Source organism: Protopterus annectens, chromosome 12.part0, assembly GCF_019279795.1.
Source record: "Protopterus annectens isolate FY-2018-M chromosome 12.part0, PAN1.0, whole genome shotgun sequence".
NCBI lineage: Eukaryota > Metazoa > Chordata > Ceratodontiformes > Protopteridae > Protopterus > Protopterus annectens.
In genome coordinates, this window is record NC_056746.1 from 792,163,884 (window position 1) to 792,189,968 (window position 26,085).

A 26,085-nucleotide genomic window follows, 5' to 3' on the forward strand; every position below is an offset into this window, starting at 1 on the left:
CAAGTTAATAAATCCCATATACAGAGTCCTTAGAGTCCACATATTTGGAATCTTAAAGACTCTGAGCCCCCATGTCACAATCCTATGTATTAAGCACTTTGTTAAGTAAAAATTATCCAACTATAAACCTTTCGCTTTTTGTAATTTATTTTCAAAATCAAAAACGAGTTTGTTAAGACTTTTAAAACTCGATGAACGCACCTTTTCATTAAAATGTCTCCCTCCATTAGAATTGCCTCCAGGGGAGAAGACTTATTCTTTATGAATCCAATTAGTAAAATTGAACAAGTCATTATTATTTGGAGAGTTAGTGTTGTCATTATCAACAGTACCTTTGTCTATCATTGTTTACATCAAAAATGGCCAGTGAATCCATTAGGTATGTTGCAAGAACCTGCATGTTAGAAACCATTGTTAAACTAATTGGTATAAACAACCACCCCAGATATGGAAGCTTCCAGTAAATCCTTATTCCATATCAACCTACAGGGATTACTACATTCTCCAAAAGCATTCTCCAAACCACTCCAGTCTGTAAAACGTGTTTGGTAGAGCAGTTCCACTAGTTTAGTTAAATCCCCCCTGTATTCTTCCAACTTTGGAAACCACAGAAGTTATCATTGATTGGCTGAAGAGCTCCTGGGACAGATCCACTGTATTGAAGAGCTAGTGCTGCTGCATTTATGTGTAAACCCAAGGTCTGCCAATAAATAGCATGAACAACGCAAAAGCAGAAGAGCATTCAATATGAACTTGTAACTAGAAACCAAGTGCTAAAAATCGGGAGTACAGTCAGCAACACTGAAATAAGACCTTTATTATATAAGACGTTCATTCATTAAGCACTTTTGGACTTCAATGGAATAAATCCATCTATTAATCACTTCCTTATTTATGCCACCCAATTAAAAGACAATTAAAAATTATTAAAAAATTAAATTAAAAAATTAAAGAATTAAAGATGTATTACTAAAATGCTAATATGATAAAAATATATTGCTGGTACTACCATTTAAAACCGAATGTGCCAAGAATATATTTAATTAAATAAACACCCAGCTGAAATACAAGGTGGCAAGTTAAAAAAACTCCTGAAAAAAGGAAAGAAGTGGAATGTCAAACAAACTTGTTGAAAATGTGCTACACTCATATATGACTCTTTTGGCTTTTCCCAGTTAGGGGTCACCACAGTGGAACTCCAGTCCGCTCATGATTGGCAGTGGATGTTTAGGGTGCCGAGTTGCCAGCCCGATGCCCAACCTTCAACAGAGGCATGCCCATTCATGCTCGCACTTACCTGCATGTCTTTAGCATCACTCGGCCGCGGGGAGGACATGCAGACTCCACACAGAAGGCACTCCAGACAAGAATTGAATGGGAGAACCTCTTGCTGTGAGGCGACAACACTAACCACTGCACCACCTCAGCTGCTACACTCATATATAAAAACAGGAATATTAAACATAGCAGTTGTCCAGGAATAACTGACCTAAAAATATTCTGCCAAACTACTAACCAAGATTAAATTCTCTATAGTCCATCTGCTCTTATTTTAAGTGCTGGCTGGATACAAATATTAGTACTGAGCCCAGGCAATACTGTTTAGTACTGGATTAGTTCTTAGTCACCCTGTCATTCTGAAAAGTCAAATATTGTGGGGTGCCACATAAGGCATGTAGTTCAGAGATTTTCTTGGTTTAAGTAGTAGCCACCAGAAACACTGTTTTACAAAAAAAATACTTGAGATCTGCTGAAGATGCTAGCTTGAAAGGGGGCTTGGTTAATGAGTCTATGACTACATTTAAATCTCAAGGAGGAGTAAGGTCCTTAATGAGGGGATAAAGAGAAAACACTCCTTTAAGGAAAGGCCCTTCACAGCTTGTTAGAAGCTAGAGTAGTGTTCTGATGTCCTGGGTGATAATTAAAAATAGCAGCTAATTGTACATTGATAGTGGAATAACTAGAATGTGGCTCAAACAGAGAAGATAAGAAGTGCAAGACTTCTGCAACAGAAACAATATATGGATCAAGTCCATGATTGGTGGCCCAAATAGAGAAATGCTTCCATTTTCTCTTATAATTCTTTTTGAGTAAATTGCTTCTGGGAAGCAGACAAAATGTAGATTACATTCATTGAACAAGATGTATGTCTGTCCATCAGGAGAATTGGAGAAACCATGCAGTCAACTAAAGATTGTGAAGGTCCAGGTGAGGCTACTTGGAAGAGTGAGACAAAAGAGCCGGCTATGAATCTAGAAGACAAGGAGGCTTTCTCAAGTTAGGTCAAAGTACAGGGAATGAAATCTGTCTGAGCCAGTATGGGGCAAAAATAATTATCTGTGATTTGCAGGTTGAAGCCTTCAGTAGAAACTTGGTTATTAGTGGAAGGGGGGTGCAAAGTAACTTTTGCACCTGGCTTTGGATGCAGAGGTGAACACTTTGCAGAAAGGTTGACCCCGCAACTGAAGATTTGTTAAATCACTGATGTGTTGAGGCACCACTCATAAGGCACAAATATGGACCTGCTAGGCCTGTTCACAAGCCATTTGGACTTCTCTGGAATGTGCATTGCCACTAAAAGACAGTCTGAATCCAGCACCCATTACCATGTTCTCATGACCTGTCTGGAAAGAGGATATGATCTTGTTCTTCCCTGTTTGTGGATATACCAGACTACTGATATATTGCCAGTTATATAGCTATCAGTCCTGAGGGCAATAAATCCTGAGACTCCTGCAATGCCCAGTAGATCACCCTCATCTCTAGAATGTTGAGGTAAAGATTGCTTCTGATTGACTCATTGGACCATCCACCCCTCAAAATGCCCCACCCACCCCAGACAGAAGGAGAATCCATGGTTACTGTTGATGTTGGAGTGGGAAGAACAAATGGTTTTCTTTCCTGAAAGAGTATATATCAGCCACCAGTTCAGATAGTTCCTGCAAGAATGGCTTAAGTGAATGGTGGCTGAAGGGGTGAGTCTGTTAGCTGGGACCATTACATGGACAACATCCAGATGGGGATTCTGACGTGAAATCTGGCATAGTGTATCATGGAAATTGCTGCAGCAATGAGGCCCAGAACTCTTAGGACCAGTACTGCAGGGACATTCTGATGTTGACACTAATTTTGTATTGAAAGTTGAAGTGTAAATTGTCTTTATGGAGTTAGACACTTGACATGAAGATGTGATCAGATGATAGACAATAAAAGTAATTTATTATGAAGGCTGTAGTTGAGATTTTTGAAAGTTTATGGAGATACTTAAGGATTTGGCTGTTAAAAATATTGTTTTGAAATGTATTCATTTCATCTGTTATACAAGGTTGAAACACAGTGATTCAGAGGTTAAATACCTTTTAGAAACTGGAACATAGCAAAATAACCAGATTTTAATACCATCCAGTCCCTAAACTAACCACACATTGACAAAAGCACTCATCCTAATAAGTGTGGATCACCCAGTCTACTAATGGACACATTTACCTCAAACTTCACCCATCTGCCCCCCCCCCCCCAGTATATATCTGTACTGCCCTCAAATCCCCTAAGAGCAAGTTCTCAAGGCATTATCTAAGGTCAAGAACACTACAACTCTGGGACAGATAGCATACTAGGCTGTCAGGTTAGCCTGAAGCATGACTTGTTTGACCCCTGCAGAAACTATTCATTACCAGTCTTAAAACAGGCTTTGTGACAAATGAACAGAGAGCAGCAGCAGTCATTCCCTTGCACAAAGGTGTGGATTCAATGGGCCTAGGTAATTATAGATCCATAAGCCTGCTCAGTCTCATATATAAGGCTATGGAAAGGATCATTATGGAATTAATAAAGAAGGATATAGGTAACATAGATTCTCAACCCACCCCAGTTCTGATTTGTCAAGGGCTGATCCTGCCCATTTAACCTTACTGACTTCTTTAAAATTGTTACTGAAGCAATGGCCAAGACCAAAACAGTAGGGTCTATATTAAATCAGCGAACGCTTAAAAAAGTGAATGCTGATTTATCGACCCCATGTAAGCGAAAACTTACAATCCCAAACACTTAGAACAGCGATTTTTTTCCCAGGGAAAAAAACTTTAAAACATTACATAAAGTGCCTCCCACACGCCCCCCCTACTTAAATATACCAACTCCGAGATCGCACTACAGTGATGAAAATGGCAAAATAATGAAGGCGGCCAAGTGATTTCTTTCCCAGGGAAAGAATTCGCTTATTTGCCATTTTGGTATTTTGCCGTTTTGTGCTTTCAAGTTCAATCAAGACGCATTCGAAAGAATGTGTCTTCGATCATATAATAGGGAACCAAACAGTTCACATCACATATCTAGACCTCACAAAGGCATTCAACATCATTGTAGATAAACTGTCCCAGCTAAATATGAATCACTGCATAACTCATTGCATAGCAGATTGCCTCGCACATAGAATCCAGGAAGTTAGGATACATGGTTCTACTTCATGCAAAATACTTGTCAGCAACATTGTACCCCACGGTTCAATCCTTGGGCAACTCTTCTTTGGCAATTACTTCTAGGAGCTCAAAGCTGATGCTAAGGGTTTGTGGCTGACCAGTTCTACAGATTACTGTAAACTTGGTGCCATCATACACTCCCCAGAGCACACCAGGATCCTCCAAGAGAGCATGACCTAAACAAATTGCTGGTGTCAAAACAATGGACCAAAACTAAATGTCAAGAAGTGTATTATTGTATCCCTTCTAACTATCACATTTACAGCACACCCCTGAAAATTGATGCAGTAGTTAGGGATCTGGGAGCCTATATTATTGATGAACTGCTCTTTGATTACCATATATCCAAAGTTGTAAGGAAGTCCTTTTTTCTTTATACAGCTTATCTCTAAAGGCATTGTATCTGGGTCAAGGAATGTTCTCTTTCTACTGTAGCGAGCACTCATTAAGCCGACCATTGAGTATAATGACCATTTCAGTATGTACCTACCCATACATGTTTCACAACTGGAATGACCACAGCACTTTTTCATTAAAATGTCAAGTGCCTAAATTGTAAAGACTATGCAGACTGTCTCAAAGCCTTGTCCCTTTTCTCAGTATCATACTGTTTACTGAAAGGTGACCTCTGCCTCACATATAGAGCTTCAACAAGCCCTGTTCTTTCAGACCTACTACACATTCTCAAGTCCTGTGGTATAATGAACACCTGCTTATGCGATCCCAATGTTTTTTACAAAATAAATAGAACATGCTGGAGAGATGAGTATATGTCACGAAGAATACCACATCTATACGACTGTCTCCCACCCCATATAAAGCAAGGTACTTCTCTTACTCCATTCAAATGTAATTTGGGCAAATGGATTGGCACCCACAAATTCATACTCAGTTTAGCACCCTGTCCCTCATGGGTAGGTGAAACGTAAATATCCCAACATATCCACGTTCAACCAGTCTATGGGATTATTTGTATGCAAACTATAACGGCTACAAAACTTCTGTGAGAATGTAAGTCTGGGATTCTTAAGATCCTCACAGGTAAATAGTCTAGTAAGTACCTAAGAATTTATGGACCACCTTGCTTGTACCTCATCAACGTCTGCTTAACCACTGCTCCAAAAGGTAAGCACCCACAAAGGGGAGATTGATAAAATGCCTTGAAGTTGTCCAGAAAGTCACACAGATGGAGACAGGCATGGTGCCAGAGGGTTACACCACTGTTTGTTGCCCTGGGTACTCCATCGGCTGGCTTGTAATACAGAGCATGGAGAGAATGCTCTGTGGTTTCAAGTACTGTGTTTAGGGTAGTCTGAAGTTATTTAGATGACTCCGGAGTCATGGGTTGACCCAAACTATCCATAGCTTGCTTGGCAAGGTCCCTTTGAAATCTGTTCATGTGAGTGAAATAATTAAATGCCCTCAGCGACTGAGGTGTATATACACTTCCCCATCTTATTTATCTCCCTGATTTCCTTGTTAGGAGGTGTACAGTGAATAATTCATCCATTAGCCCTTTCTTAGTGGCTGCCTCAACAATCTTTCAGTTCACCAGAGGGTCTTTAGAGCAAAACTGCCTATCCTTAGAAGGGTGCAAGACTTTACTGAGTATGTGTTTGGGTAGCTTCTGCTGTATATGGTTCTTGGCATGTCTTCCAGTCTGTGGTAGGGACCACCCAGGGGGTTAGACAGAGAGGAGTCATAAGTTTCGAAGAGCACCTCCTCATCTTAACAGGGTGGTTGTGATGGCCAGGATCACTTCTGTTTCATCAATCCTAGAACTTCAGCAAATGTAACAGCTTCATCAGGGGATAGAGGCAACCTTCTTCTTATCCAAGTCAGTTTCTGGGGTAATAGGGTCTGAAGGAAAATCTATGAGCTCTCAGCTTCCTTTTGCAAGTTCCCTTTCTAGGGATCTCTGGTTGCTACTGATCAGAATCTGCAGAAAAGTCTGATTATATCTGCTGCCAGTCTTTAAAGGACAGAGTCCTGCTTTGTCCATGGTACCCTTGATGAATGGATGGAACAGTCAATGGATGAGAATCCTGTAATGGAGCTGGCATCAAAGAAGCTCCTGTTGACAGCCTGGGGAAGAAGCTACGATTCTCTCATCACCTTAAAAGCATATCCAGAATCTGTCTGCATCAAAAAACCACTCCTTGGCACTGACTCATCTCCTGCTAAAGCGGATGTGGGTGGAGCTGAAGAGGACAGCCACAACATGAAGGACCCAAATGGCCTAGAGAGGCTCAGAATCACCATCTGAAACTCTGAAGACCCCAGAATTGAGAATGGCTTCTAATTAATTGTAGTTGTAGAGGGTGCCAAGGAGTCAACATCATGTGCTCAGGTCAGAGAAGCACTCAGCACCAACTGGGCTGGAGTCAAATGCACTGGATTGAAAAGCTGTTGACACTGAAGCCTAGATAGCTATTGGAGCTGATATGACAGGATTCCAATGGGTAGCCAGCTCTGAAACTACTGGTGCAGAAACTGGCACTGGGAAAGGAACTGGAAATGAGGGGGACAACCCATTCTGATCTAGTAACAGAAAAGGATGGGGTGATACCCAGTTCCATATGTGCCTTCAAGAAGGTCCTCATCACAGGCTCCTAGTCTGCTTCTGAAAAAGACTTTAAAGATGAAGCAGATAAAGCAGCTGGAGATCTGGATGCAAGAAAACAAGCCAATGCTTTCTATGAAGAATGCTATCGTTCAACTTACTGGGAGACTTGTCTCTGATTTCAGTGGTCTTCATAGATGGAGACGTCTGTTTTGATTATGAGGGAGAAAACTCCTTCCTCACCATTTTTGAGGAAGATAATGAAACCTGTCCCTCTGGCCTATGTCTTTTTTTTTTTACTTCCTGTCTCTTTCTCTCTGTCTTTATCTTTCTTTTTCTCTGGCTTTTCTGCCATGTCATTGAGGATGAAACCTTTAGAAATCAAGTTATTTTTCCTATCTGCACAAGACTGTAGACCACACTCTTTACAAATGGTGCAATCAATGTTTAGGCACTCAAACCATAAACAAATAGCACACATATTATGAGCATCCTGGGGTGGGAGTTTATGCCCACATATAAAGCACTTGTTAAAAGCCTTATCCATAGTAAGGCCAAAAGCCATAAAACAATTGAACAGCCTATGGGGAAAAAATTAAACACATGTCTAGCAATAGCTTTGTGTGTGTGTGTGTCTGTGTGTGTGTGTGTGTGTGTGTGTGTGTGTGTGTGTGTGTGTGTGTGTGTGTGTGTGTGTGTGTGTGTGTGTGTGTGTCTGCATGTATACAAAACTTGTTTTTTTTAAGTCATTAGACTGCCACCTGAATGCAAAGGAAGCCAGTGCAATAAATACTAAAGGAAAATGAAAGACTAGCTCTCCAGTAAATAAGAAGTTAAGTAACAGTATAACAGACAAGAAAAAGAAGGAGAAAACTACACTATATATAGGCAAAGCTTTAAAAAAATACAGAGCACTTAGCTGCTGACTACATGACCAAGATTCAGTCACAATGACAGAAAGATCTGAAGAGGAAGGCTCCCAGGGAATTGTGGGAACATTTGTAGAAGCCTGAGGCAGTACAGCACTACCTAATGGCTGGGTCATATCTGAGCAGCAGCTCAGTACATAATTGTCATATCAGAGGGATTGATGAAATAGGCTCAGTTACATAATAAATGGGCTAAATCATTTGTTGCAAAGGTAGGTCTACTTGCATATTTAAGGAAGGCTGATGTGTTTGGCTCATCCACCATAAAAATGCATTGATTTGAGGTGATTATTGGTGACATCAAAAAATGTACAGATGAAGGTGCTTGTCTATTCTTATCTTTTGAAAGCACCAAGATCAGATTGGAGAATTTTCATAACTATGATAATGAATTTGCATTCCTTTTTGGAGAACCATTTGAACAGACATACCACCCTCTGTGGTAATAAAGGAACTGGAGCGGGATCTCATTTGGGGAGGGCCACTATAACAGTAAGTTTTAACATTTATGCTTATGTACCTTCTATTTCCTTCTGTTTCTGGCTGGAGATTTCATCAGCCTGTATCTTTGTGAGGACCGATGTTTGTCTTGTACTAACATTTTGTGGAACCTTGGTGAGTTGGCTGGTCTTAAAGAGTAAGCATTGTTAGGGACTTTCTTCATTTGTTATCACTCTTTACATTACTTTATTTCCAGCAAAAGTATTTCACAAATTTCAAAGTGGTTGATATTTTTCTGACATTCCCTCTTATCTGTTTTGATCTGAAAGTAGTTGTGAATAATAAAAAGATACAGTTAACCATACTAAAATAAAACTAGCAACCACCTATCATAATCACGTCAGCAGTTTATGCCAATTTTATTTAGAAAATTCATCAAACTAGTCATTTTATTAGAAACTGTGCAAAGTTTTTTTCCACTCTTTGACCCTGACTAATGTCTTGCATCTGGTTTAAAACTGAACTTTGAGAGGTATCAATATGAACTGCGTAATAAAGACCTCTAGCAGTCTAATGTTCTGGAAGGACATTTTCTTTTGTCATGTCTGTTAGCAATTCCCTAGAAAAAAAGGCTATAGATGTACATTTCTTTTTTGCTGCTGCTATCCAGATGAAAGAGAAATGATGGCTGTTTCTGCTTTAAGATTGCCTGATACCATGTGCTGTATAAAATCTATAGCCACATCAGTTTTGAACGTGTTAAATAGTGGAGGAATTGACCATCTGGATTGTTTGTCATCATTTTTAAGTAATACTTTTTTAAAGGAAAAGGTTCTACTGACTGTTAGCAAATGTATTCCTTTTATAGTTTGCTGCTTATGTAAACATAATCACTTCAGGAGGGCAGCCTGAGAACTGGGAAGAAATACTGTCTTGATGAGTCAGGTTCAAAAGGGGAGCTTGGCTAAGTGATGCAAACCTCGTCCTCCCCCTTCAGAGAACAAAAGTGGAAGAGATGCTTTTCTTTTTATATGCCCTGCCAGTCACAGTACTAATAAAGGTTACTTAAATTTTGTTTCTGAGTCCAACTTCTGTTGGTCTTTTGCAGGGATGTTAGCAGGTTGCTGAAAATAGGCCAATTCCTGACAGATTTTAAAGTCTTCTTTTATGAATTGTGTATAATTAATGAAAAAGGGAGGCTGAATGAGAACTGCATTGGTATGTACCTTCCAGGATGACAGCCAGGCAGGCATTTGGGAGTTTCACTTTAACACACTTGGAGAGGTTTTTTTTTTTTTTTTTTTTTTTTTTTTTTTGGGGACTGAATCATCTGAAATTGCAGTATTATTTCTGTGAAGTCTGTAGGAGGTAGTGATGCTGATGCAGGCTTTGTCTTAAACGTGGCCTGATCCAATTTAGGTGACTCACATTTGTGCAGTTTTATAATCAGATTTGGTACCTATGTTGTGGGAACAGTTTATGGGCCTATTACTTCTTCTAATAGCAAGACGAAACTTTTTTCTTTCCTGTTTCTCTAACTACATTTTTATCTGTCTGTCTTCATTGTTACCTCCGATATTTTCCTCCATCTTGTATGATGAAGAAGATTCTTCTTCACCAGAAGTCACTTTTCTAAATTAGTTTTCTAGTTTATGAAAATAGATACTTTAGTCTTATAAATCTAGTTGCATTATTAAACTTAACAGTAAAGGTAAATTGTGCTTTTTGGTTACTGGGCCGCAACCCCTACCGCCTTTGCACAAACTGTATTTTGTTTTTTACTTTAAAAGGTTTAGATTTGTTTTTGCATCTCACTACTTTTCATTTATTTATTTACTTTTTTACTTATTTGCTTATTAATTGATTGATGCATGCATGTATGGGTTAGTCAAAGTGTTAATTGCACAGTTTGTGCTAGCTCCCATGTCATAAGTACACCCTCATCGTACTGTAAGCATGCATGGGAACTGGAATTAGGAAGAATAAAGTATACAATTCCTGCCTGATTTTTTTTTTAAATAAGCCCAGAAAATAGAATAATCTTACACTGATATGCAGACTGCTATGTAGCAAATGGTAAAACTACCCACTAGAGGCTCTAATAGCCCTGACTTGATCCTTACCAACCCAACCCCAAAAGTACCCCACCACGCATCTCCTAATCGCTGGTTAAATCTGATGACAGTTCACTAACCTTCTCTGTCAAGCTTAGTGGCACTACCCCCCAAGCAAATGAAACATTTAGGGACTTCTTCAGAGCATATCTGTTTCATCTTCTAGAAGACAATCAAAATCCCCAACACCCTACAAACTGACCCAATTCAGAGAGCTGCCACAGTCACATCCACTTTTACCAGCACTTAAACAGCTACATAGAAAATTCTGCATCTGTCTACCCTACATATATCGGTATATTCTGGAATAAGCCTTTGTGATGGATCTCCCATATTAATAAACTGCATAACAAAAAAAAGGAAAATAAAAAGTTGTAAGAAATCCCCATTCCCTACCTCAAGATCACACTGAAACGTGCCATCAAGGAACTTAATGGCATTATTAAAAAATGTAAAACAGAGTAAAAGTGTATGGTTGCTACAGAGACCAAAGGAAACTACAAATCTTTCCTCATTTATATCAGGAAATTAAGAAATAATGTTTAAAAATACACTGAGCTTATTCATAATATCATGCATTCCAGTCCCAAAGATATAGCCAATATATTAGCAGACACATTTAGTGTTACTTTTACCCCACCTACCAACATTGCTGTGCCCAATATTCCTGAAAATTTAGTTTCCCCTGAAATCTCATTAGAACACGTCTTAGAATCCCTGATAAAGGCTAAAACTACTATTTCCATGGGACCAGGCAACATAGCAGGCTGCACACTCATCAGTACTAATTATGCACTATCTATGCCATTACTTAAAATGTTTAACCCTTGACGCCTGAAGAACATCCACTGTGACTGCTCTACACAAAGTCTGGCCCCTCAACAGACCCAGGTAATTATACGCCCTTCAGACTCAACAGCCTTGTATGCAAAACTATGGAATATATAATAACATAACTCATTTATGTAGACATAGGCAACATAAGTGATCTAGACCCCACTCACTTTGATTTTGTGAAGATTAGGTTCTGTCTCCTGAACCTAGTAAACTTGTTGGAAAAGGTTACAGGGACTGTGGACAGTGATTATTTTGTGCATGCTGCTTATCTTGAACTGACCAAGGCTTTTGACACTATCCCCATGCTGGTATTATTGAACGATTGGACAAGCGAAACCCCTACATTGTCCACTGGATTGAAAACTGGTTATCCGACAGAATGTTGCTGCTATCCTCTTAGAATGTAAAATTATAATTAGTGGGCTACCACAGGGATCAGTGCTGGGCCCTGTCCTGCTCATTCACTGATACTAAACTGCTCCAACAAGGACATGAATGTGCACATACGTTGCATTCTGAAAATGGTCTCAAGCTAAATACAAAAAAAAAAAAAATACAAATGCAGCATAGCATAGCAACATTTGGCAAAATAGCTACTTCCATCTCATATGTTATAACAGATACTCCCCTTCAAACAGATATTGTCATATGATATCTGGGTATTTATGTGGACAACTCTCTCCAACTCAATTATCATATTTTCTTCCTGACCCAGTTAATTTCCAAAGTAATATCTTCAAGATCCAAAGAAGACATCTTACCACGGTATTCCTTATCAGACCTATCATCAATGTAATGCCCACTCTAGTATGTATAAATTCAACTGTAAAGGCCCCAATGATTTTAAATAAAACAAAAAAAATAAATAATAATAACAGTAATAATAATAATAATAATCATAATAATCATAATAATAATAAAGGATTTAAGGCCTGATGGATTAGCACAGCTCTCCTCATATTCACTACGTCTACTGGTTGCTCCAAAGTGACCCGTGTTTCACTTTTTGAGCCATGAAAGACCTAATCTTATTTAACTTCATATTTCATAAATAAACAAATAAACAAGACTTGCTGAAGGTATAGGTTAAAAACTCAGTGTATTTCCAGCCTATGGAATAAATTACCACTAGAGGTCAAGCAAAGTACTACTCTGTCTGACTTTAAGGCTAGTCATTTTAGCTGGGTGGGTAGATACAAGTTTACACTAAAGCTATTATGCACAGCCCTGTTTGATTTGGAAAGTGACCACTATTAAGTACTCATAAATGGTAGCAAGAGGTATTAAGTGTGTCAAAATAACTTGCATATCACTAGGAATCTTATAGTTCATGTGATCACTTGCATAGTATTATTCTTATGTTCTTAAAGCTAATCAAATCTGTTCACATATTCATTAATCTTCAGCTGTCTTCGCATGCCAACAATGTTGGTGATATGTTGACTATGCCGACAGTCTAATTTGGTAGCATTTCCTTTTATTCCACTATAGCACATATTTTGCATAACAGGAGGTGGATGATTCTGCCTTTTTCCTGAAAAATGGAGAACATTTAGTGGGCTGAAACTCTGATGATAAATAACTAAAAAATATTTAGTGGGCTGAAACACTTATGATAACTGAAAAATATTTAGTGGGCTGAAACACTTATGATAACTGAAAATATTTAGTGGGCTGAAACACTTATGATAACTGAAAATATTTAGGGGACTGAAACACTAATGATAACTGAAAAATATTTAGTGGGATGAAACACCGATGATTAACTGAAAAATATTCAGTAGGCTGAAACGCTGAAGAATATTTAGTAGGAGTAGGCTGAAATGCTGATTCTTCATGGGATTCTCAAGGTCTTTCACCCGTTTAAGTCATCTGCTCTAAGCAGAAAAGTATACATTTGGATGTTGTGAAAAGCAAATCCAAGACTGTTATATGTATCTGTTTCACACTTTGTCAGCTTAACGATTACTGTTCTTCCCAACACTTTAATAAAAAGAAAGTAAACAACAACATTGCATTAGCTGCAAATTGTACTTATATAAACAATATTTAAAGTTTTGTTACTATAAATCATTTTCATACACAATATTAATTTTCATCAATTTTGATAGCTTACATGCATTTTATGTTCTTTGTTAATAATCATTCACTTCACATCATAACATGCTGTATACAACTTCATTAGCATACTATATCTTTCTAAGGGAGCATTTGTGATTGCAAGCATGACAGTGATTTAAACACAGATCCTAATTTTGCCCTAACACTGGTGACCGATTAATTAATTAATTAGTAACTACATGTTGTTGTTGTCTTTTGGCTTTTAGGGGTCGCCACAGCGGAACTCTGGTCCACTAATGATTGGCAGTTGATTTTCACGAATGCCGAGGTGCCAGCGCGACGTTCAACCTTCAACGAAGGCACGCCCATTTACACATGTCTTTCAAATGCCCACCCAACCGCGGGGAGGACATGCAGACTCCACACAGAAGGCACTCCCCACATTCCAGCCGGGAATCGAACGGGAGAACCTCTTGCTGTGAGGCAATAATGCTACCGCTGCACCACCGTGGAAGTCATAATTAGTAACTACATGCAAAGTCAAAAAGCAGGGGAAAAAGCATTTACTAAAATACAGAACAAAGAACCACTGGGCAGTTGCAATTTCGCAATAAATAATCTATAACAGTTAATTGACACACAATATGTAAACAATGCAATAATGGTACACATACTTACAATACACCAGACATCACACAAAATACAAAAGCATAATTTTACAGGGCTCTACCCCGACACAATCACTTTCTAAATATAATATATCAACTGACACATAATTTGGAAAAAAGGGAAAATATAAACAAATTAATAAACTCATCTCTTCCATTTTCTCTAAGCTGTATGACTTTGGAAAACCCATTAAACCATATACAAAAAAAATCTGATGTAGTAAGACATCAACAGTGTAAGTTATAGATTAGATAGCTATCATAATTTAAGTATCGAAAAAATGACTATTGACAAACCATAGGGAAACCATTAAAGACTTTCTTTATATCTAGTAACAAGGTCATGGAGAGTGGTACCAACTGTGCTTTGATTAATGAACAAAGGAGCCAAAAGTGCCTATCAATCACTCACTTTTAAGAAATCTTACTTGGCCTAATAAAACAAGTCGAAAGATCAGAGCCAGTCTATTGAAAATGTGTTGCTTAGTATTTAAATGTCAGTGTTAAAACATTGAGATTAATTAAAAGTTTTGTGGAAGATCCTTATTCATAATGGGTTTAGGAAGAAAAATGTTCACTTACCAAGGAATAGGTGCATAACCATGTGACCACTCAAGACCAAATAAATAAAAACGGGTCCATGTAGTCCAAGGCTGTGTAGTCCATGAATGAAAAGTTCCAGCAAATGTAAGCCACGATAAACAAAATGTATTCCCAAAAACAGTTAGCTTTTGCGCTTTCATCCAAAAAAAATGGATTTCTTCAGAACTAGTAATGCAATCAGAATCACACAATATATACCCTCACCAGTAATTAGTTAATTATCCAAACAAGTCTTAAAGACATATACCCTGCTTGGTTCATCAGCACAATCCCATGACCTGAAAACCTAAGAAGTATAAATACACATTATAAATAAGAAGAACAATAATAAAAATGTTGTAAGAACAAGTTACGATGCAAAAAATAAAAAATAAATATTTTTTAAAAACATTTTAAAAATGCCTATTCAAAGTTTCACTTCCTTCACCCTAAGCACAGGTTGATTAGAAACATGATCATTTACACCTGGCTTCACTGTTGCATCCAATGTCACCTGCCAGAGGAGTTCTTTATACTCCAATCTGTTTTCCCACCCCCCTGACATTGGGCTGTACTATTTCTAATATGCCAAATTCAAATTTCTTGAAGCCTTTACAGGTAATAAAATGTCTGTAAAGAGCATTATTCAAATTAGCCTTTTTCATATCATAGAGATATTCATAAATTTTTTTGGCCAGTTTTCTCTCACTTCTCCCTACATAAAACAGTAACATTGGTTGCAAACAGCTAAATGCACTAAACCTTTAGAATTACAGTTCCCTTTCCTAAAAATAATTTCAGAGTGACAATAGTTGTTTAAAAAACTTCCCTTTTCATTGTAACATACTGACAATAAAATCTATCACTTTTTGTTGCCCCCTCATGTAGCACCTCAATAACCTTTTACAGCATATCTTTAATATTATTGTGAACTGTGTGAACAAATGCAGGGGCGTCTCCCACACGTTTAAAAATCTCATTTGTTTTAAGGATAGCCCAATTGTTTGAAATAATATTTTTTAATATAGAACTTACTTTGCTGTATTTAATAGCCATAACATGTTGAAAATTGCCAAAATTTGATTTATTACCCAAGGTTAATTCTTTTAATAACAATGGTTTACCTAAAATGAGGTGAAACTTGACACCTCCCCCCCATTATCAGCAACCTCAGTCCTAAGCAAATTTAACAAACCAGGAGGATAACCCCTTTCCAAAAATGGTGCTGTCATAGTATCAAGTTTGTGCAAAAAAGATCATCTTTTGATACCATCCTAACTGCTCTGATAAACTGACCCTTGAACCAATTATTTTTATAGTACCATAGGTGGCAGCTATTCTAAAATAAATAAGAATTGGAAAAAGGTATCCCTTCTGAAAATTGTTCACACAAACTTGCTGTTTTCTACAGTCAACTGTACATCTAAGAAGTGTACCTTTTGTAAACTATGATAGTGGATGAATTTCAGGAAAGTGGTAGTGTCAGCTATATAGGTCAGAAATAAGTCAACCTCTTTCTGGCTCCCTGTCCAAATTACGAACATATTGTCCAGAAATCTGAAATAAAGTGACCACAAATGGGAGTACTATGTGCCTAAACTGTAGTGTTTTCCCAAGGTAAACATGATCAGGTTCGCAAATATGGGCACATAAGCCGTCCCCATCACAATACCACTTACTTGCCTATAAAATTCACCTTCAAAAAATAAAACGTTGTTACAGAGGACAAGTTCCATTACATCTACCAGAATTTGAAGTTCCCTTATATCCATTCTGTGGATCCAGCAAAGATTCTTCAAAACATTGCATCCCTATGTCATGGGAAATGCATGAAAAAGGACAGTAATACTGATTGTTAAAAAGCTATTTTGTTCACTCCAAAGTTCTGGGGTTAATTTGGCTAAAAAATCCCACAAGTCTCATAAGATGTGGAGGTAGTTGTTAAGTAAAGATTTTAATTTTCTGTCGATGTAAACCACCAGGGAAAAGTCTTTGATTCCTAGGAGGCTACAAGTAATCTGTAAGGTAGGTCTATTATGTTTTTGTGTGTCTTTGGAATTCCAAAGACTGCTGGAATTAGAGGATTTTTGTTGTAAAAAAACTGTAAGATTCTAGTTGTATAATACCTTGAGATAAAGCATCTTCCAAAGACAGGTCAATATTTTTATACACCACATTTATTTTGTTCTTAGAGACCAGTGAGTGAGCGTCTTGTAACATGTTAAAAATCCTACTAACATAATCTATCTGACTGACAATCGTTACACCCCCACCCTTGTCAGGTTTCATAACTCTTATTGTCACTAGTTAATTTGTCTAACAAAACACATTCTTCCAAAGACAAGTTAGAAAAACTTCTCCTTCTCTCACCAAATAGGGAATACAAGTTCCTTTCACAGACTTTCTTAAAAGAGTTCAGTATCCTGTGTAATGGGAGGTTAAAAGTCTTTCTCAAGGTATTTTCTAAGTAATTGTTTCCTCTACCTTTGCTGAGAAAGGAAAGGATCAACTTCCTGGTAAATAGTTTTAACTCTAAAATCACATTTGTGGTGCTACTTTTTTTAGGAGCAAACTTAAAGACCTTCTCAATCAGTTTGAAGTATGTGCCATCAATAGTTAAATCACTATGGTTAAATATATGAAAAACATTTTTAGTAAAAACTCTGCCATCACAAGATACTTCTGTATCACAATTGTCACTCAGAACTATTAATTCGGACCTTTCCTTATTGTGTATCCTTGTCCCCGAAAGTTCCTTCTGCCTCTCAGTGTTTTGGCTTGTTCATGAAAATTTATCTGAGTCCTTCCCACTTGATTTTTTATCCTTTCCAATCTCCTGGGTAAAGGGTGAAATTCCTAGGAATCTAAAGGTCCTGTCACATTCTCCACATGTTCTAAATTCTCGTTAGTGTCTGTACAGGCATTGTCCTGCAAACCTTTGAAGTTCAATGGTAAATCATTCATATCTTCTACATTTTCTCCTTGTTTGCGTACCCTATCTACTAAAAGGAATCTAGGGCAGATGATCAAGTTTTGAGAAACTCGAAATTCATACGGACAAGAAAACTCGAACATAAAAAAAAAAAAAACACAAAAATCTAAAATAAAATCTACTTTTTTACATTTATGCAGGGGGTCAAGCCCCCTGCAAATTATATATACCAGCTCTGAGATCACACTACAGTGAAGAAAAGGGTAAATTTCCTGATCCTCACTGTACTGTGATCTCCATTCAAAAGCTGTGAGTTTTGGAAATTCAATCATATGGTCTTGTCTGTAGGAATTTCAAGTTTCTGAAAACTCGATCAACTGATAGGGATCCATTAAAAGATATGCTTTACCTTCCTTATAATCTCTGATGTCACTTAACAATTTATTTTCCTTTTTCTTCACCCCAGTTGAAGCATGATCATTTACAAATTTGAAAATATTATCCTATAGATTTTGATAATCATAAAACAATAAATCAATGGTAATAACATTGTTCAATATAGACCTTTGTTCATTAAATTCTCAATACTGTAGAATTAAACTTGATAATAAACTCAATTAACTCTGTTCCATGTCTGTTGAACATGTCAATTAAAGCCAAAAAAATCCTTGGATCCTTTAAATACCCTGAATGTAAATTTATAGAGTCTGAACCCCTTAGGAATTTCCCTTTGCTTTAAACATTCTGTAAGGTATGCATTGTCAATCTGCAATGTTCGAAGCTTTCTTAATTTTTTTCTAAGTCTGTAAGTCTAATTATCAGGACTTCCCATGCTAATTCAGGCTGATAACCAGTCTCAAAGACTTGCATATACATTTCTATATGGGTTAACTTGCAGGTGGGGAAAAGTCTATAGGAAAGCCATCACTATGAACAGATTTATGACTGCCTACTGCATCACATTTTTAATTTAGGGCATTGGATCATAAGCACACTTTACTGGGCAGTCCATACAGGAGACCTGTGAGTCACAGTAGTGCCAGAGACTTCCTACACACTGTATTATGATAGCTATAGCGTGATAACACTACAGGATGATGTTCTATTGTGTCTGTCAGAGTAGCTTTGGTATACCGACTTTGTAAACCACACTGCTGCCTCCACATAATACCACCATTTGCCATGCATCAGCCTTGACAGAAGCTCCATACACTTTTGCTAGTAACAAGCATATGAAACACAAGGAATGAATGGCTAGTTTTCATACTGCATTGCTGTAATGGAGGATTACTATAGTTCACAAATAAATAAACAACAAAATACTTGCATGCCTCTTTGGTTACTTTGACCTTTTTCATATTTTTGCTTGTCTTTTGTGGTCTGTGACCTTTTCTCCAGTTTGTTGCTCTGGTGGTACATAAAAACATGGGGAGAATCAAGAAAGGATTATGGGGACTATTAATGTTATTTAATTATACATTTGTTAACAGAGTAAGCCCACTGTACACGAGTGTTCCTTTTCAGTGGCAGAATGGGTGTCTGGACAAGTGATTTACTCTGAGTCCCACAGCTGACAAATAAATGTTCTACAGATTAAAGTTCCTAAGGATGTCTGTATTTGTTGTATTACATCAAAGCATAAACATAATGGTGTTATGTTTCACTTCCTCCAGTCACAATTGTTTACAGTAAATTTTTAAACTATGCTACAAGCAGAAGGCTTGTGCTCAAAGATCCTGTTCTAGTTCAGTTTTAAAGTTACATTTAAATTATGATTAGCGCTCCCACCTTGTTGTAGCACTTTAATGGCAATCACGCAATATACACAAAGGATCGTCTCCACTACTGTGTTACTAAAATAAAGTGGTCATAGGCAAACTCTTCCCAGTAAGGTTAAAAGTGCACTATAGGATGGCTTCTGATGGTAGAATCATCAGGGCATTGTTGCTCACCTAAATGTTGTAGCCTGCATTGTAAAAACGATATGTTGAGCTGCTCTTCACTGAACAGATATGTGCTTTTAATCAGATGCTTAATCAACATGTTGCTCATCACTTTTACATATCTTCAACGCATATTGTGTTATGTCTGACTTAACCTTGGAAAAGTGAGTAACATAACACATCAGGGTGCAAAACAACCATCATTTCCCACAGCAAGTATAGGGTAAGTTTTGTATAACACAATGGCCTCACTGGTTTCAGAGGTGTTACTGTTCATTTTTCCAGTCAAGGGGCTGATGAATTTCTCAGTATAAAGCCAACAGTTTTTTTGAATAAGGCTTCTTAAATGTTTATTCCAAACAAGACCTTCACCTGTATCTGCACATAGGAGCATTCATGCAACTGGTAATTCCATACAGCTTGTCTTAACTGCAAATTTGTTGTGGCCATGAAACATGTATTTTTGTACATCCCAAAGTTTTGAATCATCCTTTTATTGTAGCTGCAGGCCTTTGGATTATGGCTGTGAATTTGCATCAGTTTATGCAGGAGCAACTTAAGTAAAGATAATGTTTATAAGGGAATCCTGCTGCTCACGGAACAGTATACTAAAAATGTGAATTGTCACTTTTTTCCATTGATTACCATGTTTCATCAAAAATTGTCAATTGAGCAAACTGAAATCACATAGCAGTGGGGTAAAGGAAATTTTTCTTTATCCCCTAATATTGTGCAATTTCTGAGTTACAATATTTTGGAGATGCAAGTATGTACCTCCCTGCAATTGTTTTTTTTCTGTTTTCTTTGCAGTTTATGATGTCTGATGTTTGATTTTTGTTTCCCCACTGGAAATAATTCAAATGAAACTGTACATAACGTTCAGACATAAATCAATCTTTAGTACATCTAAGTATCCTGTTAACGCTACTAGGTTTAACATTACATTTTATTAATCTTTTTTTCCCTAAAATACTTGAGTGCTTCTTTTACCTCTGTCTTTTTATGTTCTCTGTTTCTGCCTCTGTTGCACTCCTTTACTTTGGGTATATTCAATCTTCTTTGCATTCTGCCAGAAAACACATCCTGTGGAGCATGATGTATTAGACATGCTTGTGAACTAAACATCAAGACTTTTAGTATGACAGTTACACAGAGGTGCATGACATGAATAAAAAGTGGAGAACAGGAAAGAATGATATGTGAAAGTATATCTGTAATAAAATATTTTTCTCCTTTCAGATTCACACTTGCATCAATGCTTCATCCTGATTGGATGCTAATGCTGTTTTTTATTCATGTTCATTTGACTGTATCTGTCACGCTTGGATTGCTGCTGATTCCCAAGGTATTAAGAGTTATTCTTCTCACTTTTTAAAGCACGTTTATAAAGTGATGTGTAACTACTTGAAAAATGACACATCCCATAGGAAAAATGAAGTTCTATGAACCGATTGTGTAATTATATTAACTGAAGCAATCTGAGTACTGCTGCTAAGTCAAGATTCAAAGGTCTTGCCTTTTCATTGCTGCAGTTGTTATTTTTATTTATTTATTTTTATTGGCTAACAAAGGCAGCTAATAATGACTTGATAATATTTAGACTAAATTAGCCATCAGTAAGTTCAAAAATTTTTAAAAGCATTGGTTATTATAAAGGTACTTGTTTGGGGTTATATTTTGTCTTATTAATATTCATTCTCTTTTAGCCTGTGTTATCACATCCCGTTGAAACATACTTTGACTACAGTACTTATCATACCTCTTAAACTCTTTGAGCAAGAAATCTGGACAAACCCATAAATAAAAGTGGGACAAAAGCCCAAAAATAAGGACAATTTTTAAAACTGCTCTTACAAACTTAGAAAGTTGATAGAATAACAGCTTTTGCATTAGCATGGATTTCATGAAGGTTATGAAGATGGAAACTTAAATGTCTGTCATTATTTTCTAACTTCAACTTTTAATGATTTGCTACTAATTTACCAGAAAACCATAATTTTATGAAAAACGGACCAAAAATATTAGGCAAACGTCTGGACATTCTGTGAAAATGTGTGCAGTTGAGAGCTATAGTACTTATCTGTTTTTTTGTATGTATCTATAATCATCAGTCATGATTCTGACCCATCAAATGGTTATCAGGTAGCTGTATTACATGAGTCTATATCATTTTGTTGAAAAGCTTATTCGTCTAATCACTATTCATTGAACTCAATTAAGCAAAAGCTCTTTTCAGCAAATGATCATTTCAGCTTCTCTCCCCACACCCTTGCTAGCTAAATATACCATCTTAGACATCACACTACAGTGGGGAAAGGAGAAAATTCACAATGATGGCCAATTACTTCTTTTCCCTGAGAAATAATTCACTGAAATGATCGTTCACTGAAAAGAGCTTTCACTTAATTGAGTTTGATGAATAGTGATTTGACAAATAGGCCATTCGACAAAATGATATAGAACTGTATTACACTGGCTAGCTGACATGCTTGTGGTCAAAACGCAAATGATCATCCGGTCCAGTGACAATGTAGAATGTCTGGACAGATTTTAAGTTGTGGAGATAAAGAACATACAAAATCATTCACATTGCTCACTGGCTTCTGGGTTACAGCCCTGACAAGCATTCTACTCTTGGCTTCTGTGTGACCACCCCACTTCTGACACTTCGGCCCACAAATGGATAGTGGAGTTGCCCATTATGTCCCAAGCTAGTCAGCAGTTGGGAGTAACAAATACAATTTTCAAGTCAAGCTCTTTGATGAGCAGCTTGATGTTTTTTCTTTAATAACAAAGCTTGGGAGCATAACCTGTAACTTTTTTCAGTTAGTGGACGTGTACATTTTTTTTATATTGAGTTTTTACTTATTTATTTAGTTATTAGCCATGTAAGCCCCCTGAACATATTTGCGTCTTTTCATGCGTGACCTGGGAGTGCTATCTGTTTAAGTGGCTTGCTCAGAGTCACACATAAGGAGAATAAATCACATCCTGAGCTACAGGAAAATGTTTATTAACAGCTGATAGCTTTAAATCTCTGCATTAACTGGTTGTTTGTAGACAGGAATAGACAAATAATTAAATCATGCCGGTATATCTAGATTTTTAATTCTTAACTATTTACATTTGAAATTATTTAACAAAGTACACAGTCCTAACATCAAGTCTCTTTTTGCTTATAATGAAACACAAAGAGGTATATGTTTGGTGATGAGGAAGTTCTGTGTTTTATTTTTTTTTTGTTTGTTTTTTAGTGTCAATATAACAGTTTTCTTGTTTCATGGGAACTACATGAGCACAGGAGATCATTTGGGTTGTATCTGTATGGATGTGAAACCTGTTTAATAGACCTTGGAATTTATTCCAAGACTATTGCTTCCTTAGTAGGTGTGCTTGACTGCTAAACATTTTACAAAGTTTTAGACCCCAAAAATTAAAAAAAAAATCTAAACATTAAGTCAAGGATAATGTTTTGAGTGTGTCTAAGAGTGAAAACATTTTTTTCAAAAGATATTAGATACAACTGAGTCATACTATTTAATCAGTCTTCCAATTCCTCAGAATATTCAAAGAACTACAGGTATCCTCCTTCAGAACACATCTGCAGTTATTCTAATGCCTCATAAATGTTAATTGTGAAGTCTTGAAAACAAACTTTTAAAAATTACACTTGCAGATGTTTACTGACATAACTGACAAGATGAATTCCATTCCTTGTAATGTTTTACATAAACACACTGATTCTAAAAAGGCAGCTTCTGCCACCTACCCGGTAGTGGTGTCTGATTAAAGTGAAGATGAGTATAATGACATTCATGAGGACTTCACCTGGAAATCTGTGGAGAATATCCCACCGGAAAACCTGAACGTTACTGCTATCATAAGTGTTATTTAAATTAGAGAAATATTGCTCTCCTTTCTGGATTGTTACTATACCTTTAAAGATCCAAACTGTGAATAATAACGCATGTGAAAGCCGAGTATTTCTGCAGTAGTCAGTGCCGTCTTACACATCTTGTGGGGCTTCAGCCCCATGCTCTTACCTCCGCTTATGCTAACTCGAGCCTTGACACACCTCAGGGCGAGGACAGAAATAAAAAGTCAATTACTGGTATTCCCAATGTTGGTCTATACAATAATAAGTTTGACTGCTCCCTTCTATCTTTTCCTGTTTTGCCTCCTATCTACGTAGGTATTTATAGGCACTAAGGGAATTGTACTGCAAGGGCCTAATATAATTTCTAATGATTTTAAGAAACTGGACATGGTTCATTCTGTTACAGACAAAACTCATTCTTCCAGTTTAGAACAAGTCATTCTGATTGTTGGAAAATCAAGTAATAATATCATGACTAAATTGTTGACATCTCCACACAAAGTTATTAAACTGTTTGAAGTCCTGGATAAAATGACCCATGTAATTTGTTCTTCTGGGTTTAGGTACTGCATATGTTATTGTACATGACCATGTACCAGAGCAACCCAATCACCTGTTTATCTCTATGCTGAAGGACAGTGCTATACGTACTATAACAGCAAATATTTTATGAGTCCTCACTGTAACACTACATCATAGCATTAGAGTGTTATCCCTCCTTAACAATAGGTATTTGAGAAGTGCTGATTACAACTATAAATCATAACATTATGGTTTTAGCCCACCTACCTTCTCTTTATCTCTGTCAGGGTTTTAAACAGTAGTCCATTGTTCCCCATGAAGGCTTACAGTGGTTTGTTGTCAACTTTCCATGGAACTTTGGAAGGTGTACAAGGCACTCCATATAAAGTCTGCATTACGAGGCAGTTTCCTCCTTTCTTTATGTCATGTATCAATCCTAGGGACCTGGAACATACCTCTCAAATGTACAGATTTTCGTAGAATGTCCAGATCTTTGCCTCATATTTTTGGTTTGTTTTTCATAAATGTGTGGTTTTCTGGACTGGTAGCAAATCATTAAAGACTGAAGTTAAAAAATAATGACAGACATTTGAGTTTGAGACTTTATACCCTTCAGAAAATGTATGCCAATGTAAAACCTGTTATTCTATTGACTTTCTAAGTTTGTAAGAGCAATATTTAAAAGTTGTCCTTATTTTTGGGCCTTTGTCCCACTTTTACTATGGCTTTGTCTAGATTTCTTGCTTTAAGAGGTTGAGAGGTATGAGTCTGGAACTGTCTCAAGCAATTAACCTAAATAGTTAAGAGATACTACACTACAGAAAAAAAGATAAACAAGGGTGAAATGCTAAGCAACAGTCATAATTAATAATTAAATTATATTAAATGTTTCAGGGAGTTGGTAGAAGATAGATTAACTGTTACAGTCACTGCTCTTCAAAGATTTACTGTTATAGTAAGCATAATTACATATTATTGTACTCTCATCTTTATAGGGGTGTCAATAAATCATAATGTAAGGACAGAATCTCAACCAGTACAGATATAACAGAAGGAGATGGACATTTACAGGATTATCTGTAGCACAGCTATGCCAAAACCTGTTCTTGCCCTTTACTGTGTATGTAGCTTATAATGATCCATGAAGACGTGGAGTCTGGGTAATGTTGCAGCCACTAAAATATCTTGTGCAGCAACATTAATAAACACACTACTGATATTGCTGCTAACCTAGCAAAATGCACCATCATTTTGTCTTGTGCAGATTTACTGTATTTGTCATAACGGAAAGCAGGGCAGTGGGCCAAACACTTATACAGTCTGCTTATTAACTACTAGAACCTCTTTCTGTTTGCAAAGATAACCCATTGGTTAGTCTTCCTAATTTTCTGGTCCTTTTTGTATAATGTGACAGCTGTTTGTGTGCATTAAAAAACCTGTATAATATTTACCAGCATTTGGATTGTAACTATATAACTTAAGAGTTTGCACCTCGGCGACAATATGTTAAGAGATTGGGGATGTGAAGGCATAAGTCTGTATTGGAGCATGTGTGTGGGGGGGTTGTCTCCCTACAAGAAAAAGTTTTTTAAATATACTGCCAACTGCAGGTATATCATAAGTAGAGTGATGAATCTGAGGTAGTAAAGTAAACCTTAAGTATTGCATAGCACTTTGGAAACATTCAGTCAGAAAGAACATCCATAAATCATCTGGATAAATGATGATGAAGAAGGCTTGGCACCTGTAGACAAGTGCAAATGAAGAAACATAGTTCATACGTTATGTGATAGCTACAACCCATATCTTTAACTAATTCTCTAGAATGACAGTTGGCAAGAATGTATTGACACTAAAACAATTGCTCAGTTATCTGAATTTAGTATTCGGAATAATCTGATATTCCAGAACCATGAAGTTCCTTGTGTGAAACACCTACCTCTGCATAAGTATGGTGTATAATAGTTGCTAGCATTAAGCTATGAGCTCTTATAGATGGTTATGACAAATTCAAGTCAAAAGCAAAAGCATTTTGTCTTTGTTTGCTTTATTTGTCAAGCATTTAATAGAACTATAAAAATGATATGCTGCAGAGTAAAATAATTTATTTAAATATATCTGTCTCATGTCAAATCTTT

At 36.9% G+C, this 26,085-nt stretch overlaps 1 protein-coding gene across 1 annotated transcript in view; it reads left to right on the top strand.

The window, feature by feature from the left end:
* The window catches only part of LOC122816214 (probable G-protein coupled receptor 158), an 843,176-nt gene that overhangs the window by 764,187 nt on the left and 52,904 nt on the right, over window positions 1–26,085 (top strand). Inside the window, exon 7 of the mRNA XM_044088960.1 lies at window positions 20,788–20,893. Coding sequence (XP_043944895.1) covers window positions 20,788–20,893 — 106 coding nt within the window. The remainder of the gene's footprint in view (window positions 1–20,787; window positions 20,894–26,085) is intronic.